Consider the following 14,889-nt stretch of genomic DNA (forward strand, 5'->3'; position numbering starts at 1 on the left):
ACTGATTTACTCTCACCATCCTTTTACTCTTACACACACCGATTTTTTTCCCCCCTGAAAAATTTTCCCTTGAAACTTTTTTCTCTTTGCTGTTTCTTTCCCTCCCATGCATTCTGTGTTAGCCTTTTCTGTTCATCCTTTATATTCTTACATGCATGCGTAACTTTTTATTGAGTATAGTTTTATTCACCTAACAGGCAATCTTGGCCTTAAGAACTATGCCTATTAAAGATTTCACTTCTTGTATTGATGATGGGGATACATTATATTAGAGATGAGCTTGACTAAAGCAGAGAGGGGCACATTTATAAGCTGTGGTGTTGACAGCTTAAGCAGTAGACAAAAAGGGTAGGACTATTTAAAAGGGATGTTAGTAATGGCAAATAAGACAGTTACTGAGCTGTTTCTATTAGGAAGTTTTTCTAAATACTTTCCATTAATAAGCAGTTTAGTCTACATTTCTTTTATGAAGTAGGTATGTACTAGCATTCATTTTACAGGTAGTAACTGGAGCATAAAGTGGTGAAATAACTTGCTAAATTCAGATTGTACTCCTGGTACATGGGGATTGAAAAAAATACTATAGAGCAGAGGAGAGCTAAAACTAAGATGAAAAGTATTTGTGTGATTGGAGCTTGCAGAGTTATGGGGAGTTTCAGAGAGGCTAAGTGTTAAGTGATTAGTTTGCATATGCTAGTGCTATGGTAAATAGAGTTTAGTTGTATTCATGTTAATATTATAGTGTCAAGATCATGGGATGTTATTGATGAGAATGTGTTGAATTTGTGAATGGTGCTGAGGATGAAAAAGTTACTGCTTTAAAGTACAGTCATGTGCTGCATAACAGTGGTGGTCTCATAAGATTATAATGAAGGTGAAAAATTTCTGTTGCTTAGTGAAGTCATCATAGCTGTCCTCTAGTCCTAGTGTAGTGCATTACCTTTTCTGTTTGGATACATACACACATACTTTCCATTGTGTAACAACTGCCTGCAGCATTCAGAACAGTAGCATGTCGTAGAAGTTTGTAGCCTAGGAGTAACAGGCTATACCATATAACCTAGGTGTGTAGTAGGCTGTACCATAAGTTTGTGTAAGCACACTCTGATGTTTGCTTAAGACGAAATAGCCTAACGATGCATTTCTCAGAACGTATCCTTGCTGTTGAGCAACATATGACTATACTAAGAAGTGTGTACCATTCCATTCACTGCGATACCCCCTTCAAATTAATATGAATTCTGAATTTGTTTTTAATACTGAACATATAATTCCTTTAGACTTAATTACTTACAAAAGATTAATAGAAATCTACTCTTTAACTTTTAGATTCTACATCACAAGACAGTGGACAAAGCAGAAAACTTTCCAGGAAAAGGGTCTGTTCCAGTGACTCAGACAGTAGTTTACAGGTAGCTAAGAAGTCATCAAAAGCCAGAACAGGTCTCCTAAGGATTACTCGAAGATGTGCAGCTACGGCTGCCAGTAAGATCAAGCTCATGAGTGATGTAGAAGATGTCAGTTTAGAAAATGTGCACACTAGAAGCAAAAATGGAAGGAAAAAACCTGTCCATCTTGCTTGTACTACAGCTAAGAAGAAACTGAGTGATTGTGAAGGAAGTGTACATTGTGAAGTGCCAAGTGAACAGTATGCCTGTGAAGGCAAGCCACCTGATCCTGACTCCGAACTTAGTACAAAAGTGCTTAGTCAGGCTCTAAATGGAGACTCAGACTCTGAAGATACGTTGAATTCAGAACAGAAGCACAGGCATACCAATATTCACAAAATAGATGCACCTTCTAAAAGAAAAAGTTCCTCTGTAGCATCTTCAGGAGAAGATTCAAAAAGTCATATTCCAGGGAGTGAGACTGATAGGACATTTTCTTCAGAGTCAGCTTTGGCACAAAAAGCTACTGCAGAGAATAATTTTGAAGTGGAACTGAATTATGGGCTGCGCAGGTGGAATGGCAGAAGACTCAGGACCTATGGAAAGGCTCCTTTCAGTAAGACAAAAGTGATTCATGATTCACAGGAAGCAGCAGAGAAGGAAGTAAAAAGGAAAAGATCGCATCCTGAATTGGAAAATGTGAAACTCTCTGAAACAACTGGGAATTCAAAGTGTAGACCTGATACTAGTTCCAAATCATCAGATTTGGGATCTGTAACTGAATCAGATATTGACTGTACCGATAATACAAAAACCAAAAGGAGGAAAATGAAAGGAAAAGCAAAAGTAGTTAGAAAAGGTAAAACTTTTACAGCTAACATATCTAAAACTGTGAGACGTCAGAGACAAAGCAAACGCCCTAGGTTAAGTGTGGATGATAATGACTGGGAGGATTTGGACTATGCAAAATCTAAAAGAGTTCTTCGACGTTCAAAAATAAAAACGAGAAATCAGGGTAGAAGGACTGTGAGATACCATGATGGGGATGATGATAGAAGCTTAGAAAATGTGTTAGATTTCAATGGTTGCACCTTATGACCTTGAGGGAAAGCCAGTTCATTTAAGAGGAAATGGACTGGAATTTATGGTGAAAGCTGGCTGTTAAAATTATTTTTTTGTCTTACAATTCAGGGAATATATTTATATTTTTCTATGAAAAGTTATGAATGTGACTAAATCATGACTGTTATTTTTATTTGCACTTGCTGGTCTTTGTAGCAGCATTCAGCACAGGTGCCAAAATATGCTTCATTTTGGGGGCAGATCTATTTTGACAGTATTTGACTACATATAGCAAGAGTTTGAAATATGTTAAACACTAGACATCCTGGTTATCAAAACCAATGAGCATTACTTTCATGGCAGCAAGTGTCATGCAGTTATTTTCTGAATTTGTCAAAGAGGCAGTAGTTTCTAACCCCTGTTCTTAGTAGTTATAACAATTTCACAATATGTTTACAGATTCTTCATAAATACATGCATACTGACACTATAATCATGGGAGGTATAACCATGATTAGTAGGCAAGGTACCTACCACTTTTTTTTCTTTGCCTGGCTACTTGAGTAGAATGCATTATACCAGATCTGGTCATTTTCATTGAAATGGTTTCTAATTTTCTTTCCAAGTGCTGTTGGGTTTTTTTCTTTTTAAGGAAAACGTGATCACTTTTATGTTATAAACTTGAATTTATAAAGTGCTAGTAAATTATTTTAAATGATTTGAGTGCATGTTTTAAACCTCTAAGACCAGAGCATAGTCATAGCATTTTCTTTTAAATTGTGCACTAACAAAATGCTATATAATTTGTCTTCTGTCCAAGATCTCCTGGTTTCCATTGTAAGGGATTTAACCAAAATCTTGCTCTTCCATAATCTTACTCTGTGAAATAGAGGAATTTGTGTGCCTTAGATTTAGAAGTGTGTTCTTTAATAGAGTGTACAGGGCTAAAAGAGTATTTAAGTTAATATGTAGGTTTCCCCCATCTGTACTGCAATTGTAGAGTTGAGTTTTGTTAAAGAGTACAATTGCAAATCTTATCTATATAGGAAAATAGTTAAATGTCATTCTGCATCTCTTTGTTTTAGTTTACTGCTTCCATGTGCAATCCTAAGCATTCTTTGCTGGGGCAACTAAATATGTCTTTATTAGTGACTTCTAGTCCAAATGTAAGAAATGTTTCGTGGGAAAATAATTTTATAATCCATTTAAAGTGAAACTTTATCACACAAATAGTACACTTATTTTCTAACCAAATACTTGATAGGTTATGCTACTCCAGTGTAGGTGGCCACTCCTAACTTGTTTGTGCCTGAAGATGGACTTGATTCAAATGGTTTACATATTTAGTGGGTAAGGGATATGTTACAGTACCCCACCTGTAAGTTATTTATTAGCCCTAGTTGTGTTTAGTTTCAGACAAAATTAATCCTTTTCTCCTGTGTATCTTTGAAATGGCAGGTAAGGTGAAGCATCAGACTGGTATCAATGTTAGACAGTGTTATTTATTAGCCCTAATTGTGTTTGGTTTCAGACAAAGTTAACCTTTTCTCCTGTGTATCTTTGAAGTGGCAGATAAGATGAAGCATCAGACTGGTATTAATGTTAGAGAATGTTCTGAAGTGTTCCTATTTGTAGTTATCTATTCCACTTAACATAGTAGGAGGTACATTTTCTTTCTACTCTGATGCATGGGGAAGGATGTATTTGGACATTATCAACTGAGATAGGTGGGAAACCTACCTCTCATTTGTGGCTTAGAGAGCTATCACCATTTCAGAACTATGATGCTTTTCTTCTCAGAGCTTGTGTTAAGTATACAGTAAACAGATGGATTCATGGTAGTTGTCCTTGACTAAGACTGAAAGGACTAATGGGATGCCTTTTACTCCCCTAATTTTAAGAGCTGGCGATAGATGTCAAATCCATTAATTTATTTAAACTCTTCTTAACCTTCTCTGTTTTATAACCTTCTCTGTTTTATAATCTGTTCTCAGGTTTATAACTCCATGTTTACCATCATTTGCAAAAAGATACCAAAAAAATCCATAAATAAATATGGAATACATTAATAAGTACATTCATTCTTTTGGTAAAATGATATTTTGACAGTTTAGGCTTCGTTAATAGAACTGTTCTCATTCTTTGGATTGCATTAATTATTGGTCATTGACTGGTCATCCAATTACTATTTTTTCTTTCAGTCCAAAATAGACCCTTGCATACAGAAATGGTATTTTGGTTTTTAATCAGATTTGGTTTCATCAGAAGCAAGAATGAACCTGATGTCTTTAAAAGCATAGCTGACAATGGTAGCTTCTCAAGTTATGAAATAAAACTAAGAGATAATGGAGAAAATAATTTTTATGGGTTTTTTTGGTTATGGTGCTATTCCTAAGGTTAACTTTGAATATGTGACACACACACTCCTAAGTACCTTTAAGGAAAATTAATAAATCATTAATAGTTAAAAATGTTTACATTGAGCACTAGAACATGTTTGGCTTTTTTTCTACGTTATGCAAAATGCCCAGGGATTTAATGCACAGGTGTACTTTATTATTTAGGGTCAGTTTGTAGTATTCTTGAGAAAAAGATAAAAGGGTTATAATTTGACTGTGAACTGATCCAGAAATAAGTGCTGTACTTTTCCACTGCACTTGAAGTTCAGCTAATGGTGTATGTGAAAAAAACAAAAACTACTTTGGTTGTGTATGTCCAAAGTCCTATGGTTTTATTCATTTATGGTTTTAAAGGCTCTGAGGTACTCAGATTTGATTTTTGCTTTCTTGGAAAGACTCACTCTACCAAGCATATAAAGGAAAAATGATTTCAAACATTCACGAGATATATAAGTGTTAACAAAGCTTTCTTTTTTCGTGTCCTCCTTATTTAAAATGGTATACTTACAATGTGAAGTAACTTAGGAATAAAAGGAAAAGTTTATCCCATATTGAAATAATTCCTAAGATCGGCCTCCCTTTTTGTAAGTGGCAAATATCTGATTAAATCATTTCTCAGTTTATTAATCCTTGGAAAGAATGATATAGCAGTTACTCACAGCTTGTAAATTACAACAGAAAGGTTCCTTTCAAATAGTAGAGTTGCACCTAAAGAGGAAATTGGGTTTATAAGAAAATGAAGGCAAAGAACTTAAGATTTAAGAAAAAGCACTTCAAAACAGAAGGGCAAATGGAAAAGGAGGATATAAAATAAACCAATAAAAATACCATCTGAGGGTGTTACTGTCCAAAAGTAAAGAATAAGATGCATTACTAAGCCCTTTGCACTTGTTATGACCTCATAAGTAAAAATTATTAGAATAATAAGAGGTGCATACTACATTCCCTCTGTCTTCTAGATTTTTTGTTTTTGTAGAAGAATCAGAAAACAATTTACTAACCTCCCTGTTTGATATTAAAAACTAAATAGGAAGAATTTAAATATTTTCTGTCAGTACAAGTTGAACTTGATTGTGCCAACTGAAACCCCAGAGGTTTGTATATCAGTAGAATGCAAGAACATCATTAAAGGTGCTTACAGTCTTTTTTATTTTCCTTTCCGCTCCATTGTATCAATTTTTTGAGTAACTTTTAAATGGCTAGAAAATGGTCTTTTTGCTTTGCCCTTTTATAGCTGAAATAACCAGCTCCATTCTTTTTCATGAATAGTAAGTTGATATATTTATCAGGTATCTTGCAGTTGTCACCAAATACTGTAGTTTTCTGATGTTGTATGGAAATAATAGTTCAATTATTCTAATGTGATGGAGTGCAACAAGTCATTGTAGAACTTTTCACCTGTTAATGTTGAAGTTATACCTCTGAACTTCTGCCATGGATATCAAGGAAATAATAAAGCAGAAACCCTAAGAAATTTGCAACTTAACAGTTTGAGACTGTCTATTATCCTAGTATTTGGGAAGAGAAGGAATGAATTTGTCAAAACTAGGTGACAAAATAGAGCATTGTGGGAAAAATTGATTCCAACTAGATTAGCAAATGTTAATCCCTAGCTCAAATTGTGAATACTAAGGATTGATAAGTAAACTATGTAATGCTAAGGGCTGTGTTGTCTTTTCTTAGATTTTAAGTTTTAAAGGCTGTTAAATTACAGAGATGTTGCCTAAGGATACATGGGGATTCTCAAAAGTAAGAGATTTTTACCCTTTTCATAATCTGCCTAGCTGGATCCTAATATATTGTTAAATTGGTAGAAAAGTATCAAGATTTTAAATTGATGTCTGCTCAAGAATTGCTTTTCTAGATTTGATGGAGGGAGGGGGAGAGTCACATCATTTGGATTCTACAAATCTGCAGGCTCTATCTTTGGCAACAGGTAAATAACTAGACTATACATCTGTTTCTCAAGTATGGCAAGACCAATAGTTTGAATTTAATTATCAATGCTATGGTATACTTTCTGGTCATATTTTAGTTATGTCAATTTTAAGGTAAGTTTTTTCATTTATTAAAGCCTTTAAATGAGATTTTAGACTGCCAAAGAGAAGAGGCAGTCCAGTTGACCTAATTGAAATGAGATGACCAGTATATAGAGCCTAGATGGACTACAGCAGCTCTACCTCTTTGTTTTATAAGGTAAATCATTTTAAAAATTACCTTTTTTGGGCCGGGCGTGGTGGCTCACACCTGTAATCCCAGCACTTTGGGAGGCCGAGGTGGGCGGATCACGAGGTCAGGAGATTGAGACCATCCTGGCAAATACAGTGAAACCCCGTGTCTATTAAAATACAAAAAAAATTAGCCGGGCATGGTGGCAGGCGCCTGTAGTCCCAGCTACTCGGGAGGCTGAGGCAGAAGAATGGCGTGAACCCGGGAGGCGGAGCTTGCAGCGAGCCAAGGTGGTGCCACTGTACTCCAGCCTGGGCAACAGAGCGAGACTCCATCCTTTTTTGATCAGTGGTTAAAAGTTAAAGGGATCTTTAATTTTTAATATATTCAAGTTAATTTTCTAAGTGTGAAATCAGTCCTTGGACTGCAACTATATATTCACCTACAAAATTCCAATCATAAAATTACAGGAGCCTGTCAAGCAGATCTTTAGTTTTCCACTCCACATAAGATCGTTAATGTTCTAAATTAATCAATTCATTTAGATGAATAGATTTTTTGTCAATTCCTAAACAGAGTATAATAAAGTTAGCATTTTCATCTTAAGCAAAAGGGTTAAAAAACAAAAAGCACTACTCCAAGCCAAATACATTCTAGCTGGTTAATTCCAGACTTGTCCCAAGTGGTTCCCCAACCTCTTTTCCACTGGTAATTTCTTTTCATGCAGGCAGAACATAGGGTGCGAGGGCTGCGAGTTTTACCTATGAGCTTGGATAGCGGAACTCCAGCGAGTCAGGAGCCCTGCTGGAAAAGGGGTTTGCCACTGGATTGTCTGTGGCCTGGTTTCTTTCCAGTACTACAGTAATAGGGTAGATTGAAAACAAGTATTTACTTCTGATTCTGCCTACATTTACTGTGAAATGCTCTTCAAGTATCACTTCTAAAAAGCAAATTAAGCAGTTAAGTATAAGGTCCCTGAATTCATATTTCAAAATAAGGCTTTTATGAGATTTTTATTAAAAATTGCAATAGCTATCACAATTCTTTTGTAGAGTTTTTCTAGGGGTGAGAGAAAACTATTGTGATGAGCTAGATTAGTTGTAGTTCCAGAATAAAAACAAAAATTCAGGGTTGTGTGGTGCCCATCATTGAGTAAACTGAACCCTAAAAATAAAGAAGCTAGTGAACTAGTTTATGGAATTACTTCTGTCGGTCTCTTGACCTGATACTGCCATACTGCAGTGTTACCAGCTCCCCCCAGAAAATGGAACTGTTTAAAAACACAGCAAGTTACAGAAACCATTTTTATTCTACAGCCATTGGGATACTTCAGCTTATGGGATGTTTTTGGAAACTTCTGCTTTGGGAGGCATGAAGATCATTGATAAATGTTACTTGCTTTCTGAGTTTTGGGGTCATTTCATTGCTTATCAATGAAGGGCAGACACAGGAGAGAATATCTCAAGTCTTTTCTGATAAAAGGCTTGCCTGAGGGAGCTTATAACTTGCACCTAAGGGGTTTACCCACTATGTAGATTTGCTTTATCCACAACCACAGCAACCGATCATGTCAAGATTCTAGGAGCTTAAGAAAGGGGCTAGTATGTTTTCATTTTGAGTCAGATATTCTTTTCTCATTCTCAAATCTGTTTTAAATGCTCCAATTTAAAAAATGCCAATGAAAAGTCTGTAATGCTTTTGTAGTAGTCGTGCAGTTTACTTTGAATTCAGGAAAACAGTTTTGCATGATGAAATATTGTGCAGAATCTGTAAGGTAGCTTAATTTAAAGTCTAATTAGAATATGATTAATCCTTAAAATTTAGGAACTAGAGATTGTGTTGAGTCAGAACTGTTATGTTTGTATCCAGGTTTCTATTTACCACAGACACCATCTTAGAATACACACATATCTGTGAGTTATAATTTAAAGTGGTCATCCAGGTAGATGATCATGGAGTGCTACTACAGATGTAAATTTTTACACTACTGATGTGTTCTTGTCATACCCAAATAGGGAATCACTTCCAGGAAAACAACAGTCCTTAAGCACTCAATGACTTTCTGAACACGTGACTGAAACAAGACCATCTGAGACAGTAGGACTGGTGGGATTCTACTGACTTTTTAGTATCACATGGCACTATCACAAATGTATTGTTAGAGCAGCAGCATCCAGAGTTCTTAAGCTTGTACCTTAACACACAAATTTGACTTCTAACCCTGAAATATCCTATATATATTTCTAAAACTGTAGTTTTCTTGAGAATAAAGCACTTTATAATTTACTCAGTTTTCAGTAATAAAATTAACACTGACTTAAAAGTATGTATTTAAAAAAATTCTCCACACTTTTCTGTCTCCCTCAGATTGTTTTTATCCTTATTCTATGAAATTCCTGTTTTGTTGTCTGAGATTCAGCTTTATCAATTTAGAGTTGCTGTGTACAATGTAATTCATAAATTCTCCCTCCTTTGGGCAGAGTTATTGAAGTTCAAATTTCCTGAAAAAGTACTTTAAAAAAACCTGACTTTAGGTTTTTTTTCTGCAGAATCTTAACTTTTCCATTATTCCGGATGACAAATAAACATTTATTAAAATGTCTTACAATTAGTATTTACTAGGTTCCTAAATTGTCAGTATAGGTACTTTGATCACACATCAAAATGGAATTTCTGCAACCTAAAGCATTTTGTTACAAATAAATTTTTAGTTGAAATATAATTTTAGCTACTATTTGGATGAGTAGGTTGTTGAGAATGAACCAGTTATTTTTATTTTTTCAAAATGCAAATGGTGCAGCTAGTTGATAATAGTATATTCTCATCCTACTATAAAGTGCAAATTTCACCTTAATTTTGCATGTTTTGAAATGTTTGTTTACCCTTTGTAGCACATTTATATGATTTTAGCATTTGCTAACATTGATTTAATGTGTTAAAGATTCATTTTGGATATAGGGTTGATTTGTTGGAGATACTAGTTCATAATTTTAAAATTCCCAAGAAAAGTGTCTTTGAAGTGGTAAACACACTACACTTTAAGCCACTTCTCTTCCCACAGAGCCCAACTGAAGGAGGTAAGGGCATGCTGCATGGGAGTAATGCCATGAAGAGCGTCTTACTCTGGTAAAATGCCATTCACAACGCCTGGAGACCAAACACTGAACAAAACATAATGCCCTTAGAAATAGAATTTCACTGGAAAAGCATGTGAATCACATAAGTTGGCAAAAGGAACTGATGTGTATGTGGTGGGGTTGGCTTTGAATAAAGTATATCCTAACCTATTCTGGGGAGAACACTTATCTTAGAGAAGTGTGAAATCAGTTTCATAGACTTATGGAAAAATCTGAAGTGCTTGCATTGTGAGGGCAGAGGCCTGCCTCATTAATCTGGCTGTATGAACATGTCCGTCCACAGAAGCAGTTTTTACCTGTACTCATCTGCCCTTTAGTCAGCTTAGTGACAGAAGGGCAAACATCTTCATAGAAGTTCAGAAGGTTGGCATTGGTAGTTTTGTTGCTACAGAATAATAGTGTTATTACTTGATAGTACCTGACTAAAAGAGCTCTCAATTTCTAGTACTTAGTAGTAAAAAGAATGTGGTGGAGTCCTCCAGAAGTCTAGTGTGGGTGTAGGATATCAACTGTAGTCATTTCAGTCATCTACAGCCTTACCGTTTGAATGCTAAGTGTCTGGAAACTTCAGGCAGGGTCCTACAAAACAAACTGCCATCAAGACTGGTGTGTACCATGAAGGCAGTTTTAGATAGTTTGTTCATGGCTGCAAGAAAAACGTAAAATTCAAAGGCCAGTGAACTTCAGATACATAAAAGGAGTATCACTTCTGTTCTAGAAGAGTAGTAATTAGACTTGTTTGTGAAATCTGAAAATTTGGCTTTGAGACACTGGTAACAATAAACATATCTGAGCTCTCCTAAGTTTGGTCAGCATGGAGTAGTAGGTCTGGCATCATGTGGCTGTGCACAGCTCCAGTGGGATTTCAAGCCCCCTCTAAAAACTGCCTTTGTCTGCATGAAGGACTTAACTCTCCAAAGTGTTTTTGTCTGGCAAATCCCTTCACAATTTTCAGCTGTCGTCTGAATGCTTCCTTAAAGGAAGCCTTCCTTGATCCCTTAGGCTAGGTTAGGTTTCTAGTCTGTGTTCTCATAGCACTCTGCACTTTTTAGTTCCTTTAAGCAACTCTACATATGTGTTATTTTTTAGAATTTTAATCCGAATCTCGTGTGTGTCACATACCTAGGTCAGAGAATACTGGAACAATGAAATTAAGATTTAGTAATTCAAATTATGTAAAATGCTCATATGTATGTTTTTGGATTAGCAGCTTTATGATGCCAATGCTGAAGGAACTTTTCACCCCATTCTTACAAGTCTGCTACTGTTTTAAGTGACATCCTTAGAGTTGTAGATAAGCAAATGTAAGGTTATATCAATGCCGAGCCCTTAGTATCACATTTTAAAATTTATCATTTAGCAGTATGACTTTTAAATTTATTGTTTCCGAATGAGTGTTGTTGAGGAATGTTAGCAGTAGTAAAATCTTGTGTTACAAGATTTTTGCATTTACATGAACTTTCACTCATTTTTCAGAATTTGTTCCTAGAGACAGAAAACCCAATACAAAAGTGAGAACATGTATGCATAATCAGAAGGATGCAGTGCAGATGCCTAGTGAAACTCTGAAAGCAAAAATGGTACCTGAGAAAGTTCCCCGCAGATGTGCTACTGTTGCTGCAAATAAAATAAAGATAATGAGTAATCTAAAAGAAACGATCTCAGGACCAGAAAATGTCTGGATTAGGAAGAGTAGCAGAAAACTGCCCCATCGAAATGCTTCTGCTGCGGCTAAGAAAAAGTTACTGAATGTTTATAAAGAGGATGATACAACCATAAATTCTGAAAGTGAAAAAGAGCTAGAAGATATTAATAGAAAAGTGCTTTTTTTAAGGGGGTTCAGATCCTGGAAAGAAAATACACAATAGTGACTATGAGAATGTAGAAGTGCTATCTGAAAACAATTGGGCTACAAGTAAACTGGCAGTTACATTCTGCTCCCAGCTCTAAAATTACTCCCTTATTGGCATCTTCGGAGGAATTTTCTAAAAGCCATAATCCAGTGGGTTCCTTCCAGTCAGCTCTTGTACAGACACGTGCTCCAGGGAATTCTGAGGAGGAAATAGATTGCAGAGTCTGTAGGTGGAGAGGTGGAAAGAAAAGATAAATGGCCTGCTATAATTATGACTATTATTCCTTCCCAGAAAGCAAGGCCTTGAAGACATTCCTTAGAGGAAGAATATAGTGGGAAGTGTACAGGCTAGGAAGAACTTGGAGTGAACAAATTTCAAAATCTCAACCTGATGCTAATTTTAAGGGTTCTCCATTAGAGTGTAAAAATTAAGACCACGACAACTATGGTGTCATGAGGAAAAAAAATCAGGCACTTTTCCAAAGGAAGTGCTAATGGGCCTATTTGACTTCTGAGTGAAGCAAAAACTACCTAGATCCAGTCCCTATAATTCACATCCCCAAAGGTCAAAAACAAACTAGGAGGACCTGGGAATGTCAGCTGGAGATGTTGATTATTGAGTTCTGAGGTAGAGTGTTGGAAATAGGCAATTAGAGAAAGTCCATTGATGTCATTTTGTTTATAATATTGCAGTTCATACTGAATGACCACTTGATATGACTAATTCAGGGAATATATATTTTTATATGAAAGCTATGAATGTTACTATCACGGCTTTTCCTTATTTTTACTTTTATGTAGCAGCATTTACAGAAATGCCAAAAATGTGCCTCATTAAGAGGCAGGTCTTAGTTTAATCAGATAAAAATAAAATATATAGCTTAAGATCAAAACAGTCATATTTTTAGATACAGTGAAATCTTTTATGTTTCTCTACAGCACCTTAAAAATTAGAACTTGAATACTTTGAGTACTTATTACAGTCTCATCCCAACAAACTTTAATAGTAGCATGTTTGGCCTATTTCATCGTGGCCTCTGCTAGGATTAGAAAATCTGGTCGTGGTATAACAAGTGTATTTACAATAGGATTTAATTTGTTGTTAATATGTATTTGTTGAAATTAAAATTGCCAGATTAAATGAATGTACTGTCACATCTTTTTAACATAGTAACGTGTTATTGGAAAAATTAAGTTGTTGAAAGTAAGTTGTTTTCCCACTTAAAAATATCTAAGTATATGATCTGCATGTGTAAATCTGAAAAACTAAATTACAGAAATCTAGGGTTTTCTATTTTTTAAGTCAAATGCATTTTTTTTTGTTGTTATACAGATGAACCAAGTGTCCAAAATACTTGAGAAATTTGTGGTTGCATGTCTGTTTTAAAAAAAGGCTTTTGTTTTTTAGCATAAGCCAGAATATTCTAACCTACTAAGTCTGTGTCCTTTGCTCCTTTTGTAGTATACTTTCATCTAAACTACTGATCCCCAGTATGTTGATGCACAGGTGAGAAGGGAAGAATTCCTAATAAACTGCTATTACTTTTAGGTGCATGGGTTTTGATTTTTGAGTTCTAATGAAATGCTTAAACTTCTTTCCAGTTCAAAATTTACTTAATTTACATTTCTTGAGTCTATTATGTCCTCAACAAATAAGTATAAAATGAAGTACTTAACTCTCAGTGAAGACTATTTTATGCAAAGGTTTTTTTTTTTTTTTTTTTTTTTGGCAATTTCAGTGTAACGAAAGAATTTAAGCTTTTAATTTATAATTTGCTGTGGTGGGGTTAATTTCTGTCAGTATTTGAGACTGTATTATCAGTCTTGCATAATGGAATCCTTTTTTGGCTAAGTATTTAATTCGAAGATATTTGCCTTTTTAAAAAGTGGCCTAACTTATTGTAACTGCATGAAATAAGCATTTGCTTAAAACTTAACATTGTAAAATTGTTCTCTCTGAAATGTGTGCAGAATTTAAATCATGGCCAAATATATTACTATTACCCTATTTACAGTAATTTGCTTTGCAGAAAATATTTCTTCATAATGGAACTGTGAAATCAAATTGAAGATCTTTACTGGTAAAAATGACAAATTAACAAAAGGACTAAGACAAGTGGTGCCCAAACAACCTTTTTATTCTGCAGTTCCATCATTATAATAGACCAATTAACCCAGGAGTCCTAATGTTTTAAAACATCATTTTGGTAATCTTGTTTATTCCATCTCACTAAGGATATCCAAAGTTTCCTAAGCTCTTACTGGCTAGCAATTTAGTCTTAATTTTATTGCTAAATGTTCAAATTTTGCTTCCAAACTCACACTTCTTTTTTTTTTTTTGCAGATGTGTAGATCTGCTAAACACTAATTTTATGTAAATGATTTTGTTGATCATTATTTTTCCACATCTTAAAATGTTTCTAGCAGCTTTGAGATTTTATCTCAACAGGCTCTCTCTGACCCCAAAGTAGTACTTACCTTTGTGACTACTGACAAAGTCACAACATGCAGGCGATGTCATGTATTTCCGTACAACTAAATCTAGGAAACAGTTTTTATTTTTCATTGCATTACTGCATATTTTCATTTTCATTTAAATTATGTCCCCTTTTTCTTTTGCTTGAAACAGTGCTCCTCGAACTTTGTCTTCCAGCACATTTGAAAGAGAACCAATTAATCACACATTTTGCTTAATTAAAGGCTATTTAAAAAGAAACATTTTGTATTAGAAAATGGCCAAGTTTAAAAAATACACTATTTTTTACATTCTCATAAAAATGTTTTTAAAATCGGCTTGACAATCATCAGCTTTTGAAATGTGAATACCTATTGCCAGAGTAAAAGTCTCATTTTTATACCACCACGAAGCGCTGTATTTCTTG

The 14,889-nt window shown here is 34.9% G+C and overlaps 2 protein-coding genes across 4 annotated transcripts in view; one reads left to right on the top strand and one right to left on the bottom strand.

The window, feature by feature from the left end:
• BRWD1 (bromodomain and WD repeat domain containing 1) overlaps window positions 1-14,870 on the top strand; it is a 132,413-nt gene extending 117,543 nt beyond the window's left edge. For both annotated transcript variants that reach the window (XM_050784544.1, XM_050784545.1), the window contains 2 exons: window positions 1,330-2,247; window positions 11,632-14,870. In XM_050784544.1, coding sequence (XP_050640501.1) covers window positions 1,330-2,247; window positions 11,632-12,023 — 1,310 coding nt within the window. In that variant the 3' untranslated portion in view covers window positions 12,024-14,870. The remainder of the gene's footprint in view (window positions 1-1,329; window positions 2,248-11,631) is intronic.
• GET1 (guided entry of tail-anchored proteins factor 1) overlaps window positions 1-14,889 on the bottom strand; it is a 655,129-nt gene that overhangs the window by 225,535 nt on the left and 414,705 nt on the right. The gene's annotated exons all lie outside the window — the stretch shown is intronic.

The sequence above is a fragment of the Macaca thibetana genome, chromosome 3 (assembly GCF_024542745.1).
Source record: "Macaca thibetana thibetana isolate TM-01 chromosome 3, ASM2454274v1, whole genome shotgun sequence".
In the NCBI taxonomy this organism is placed as follows: domain Eukaryota; kingdom Metazoa; phylum Chordata; class Mammalia; order Primates; family Cercopithecidae; genus Macaca; species Macaca thibetana.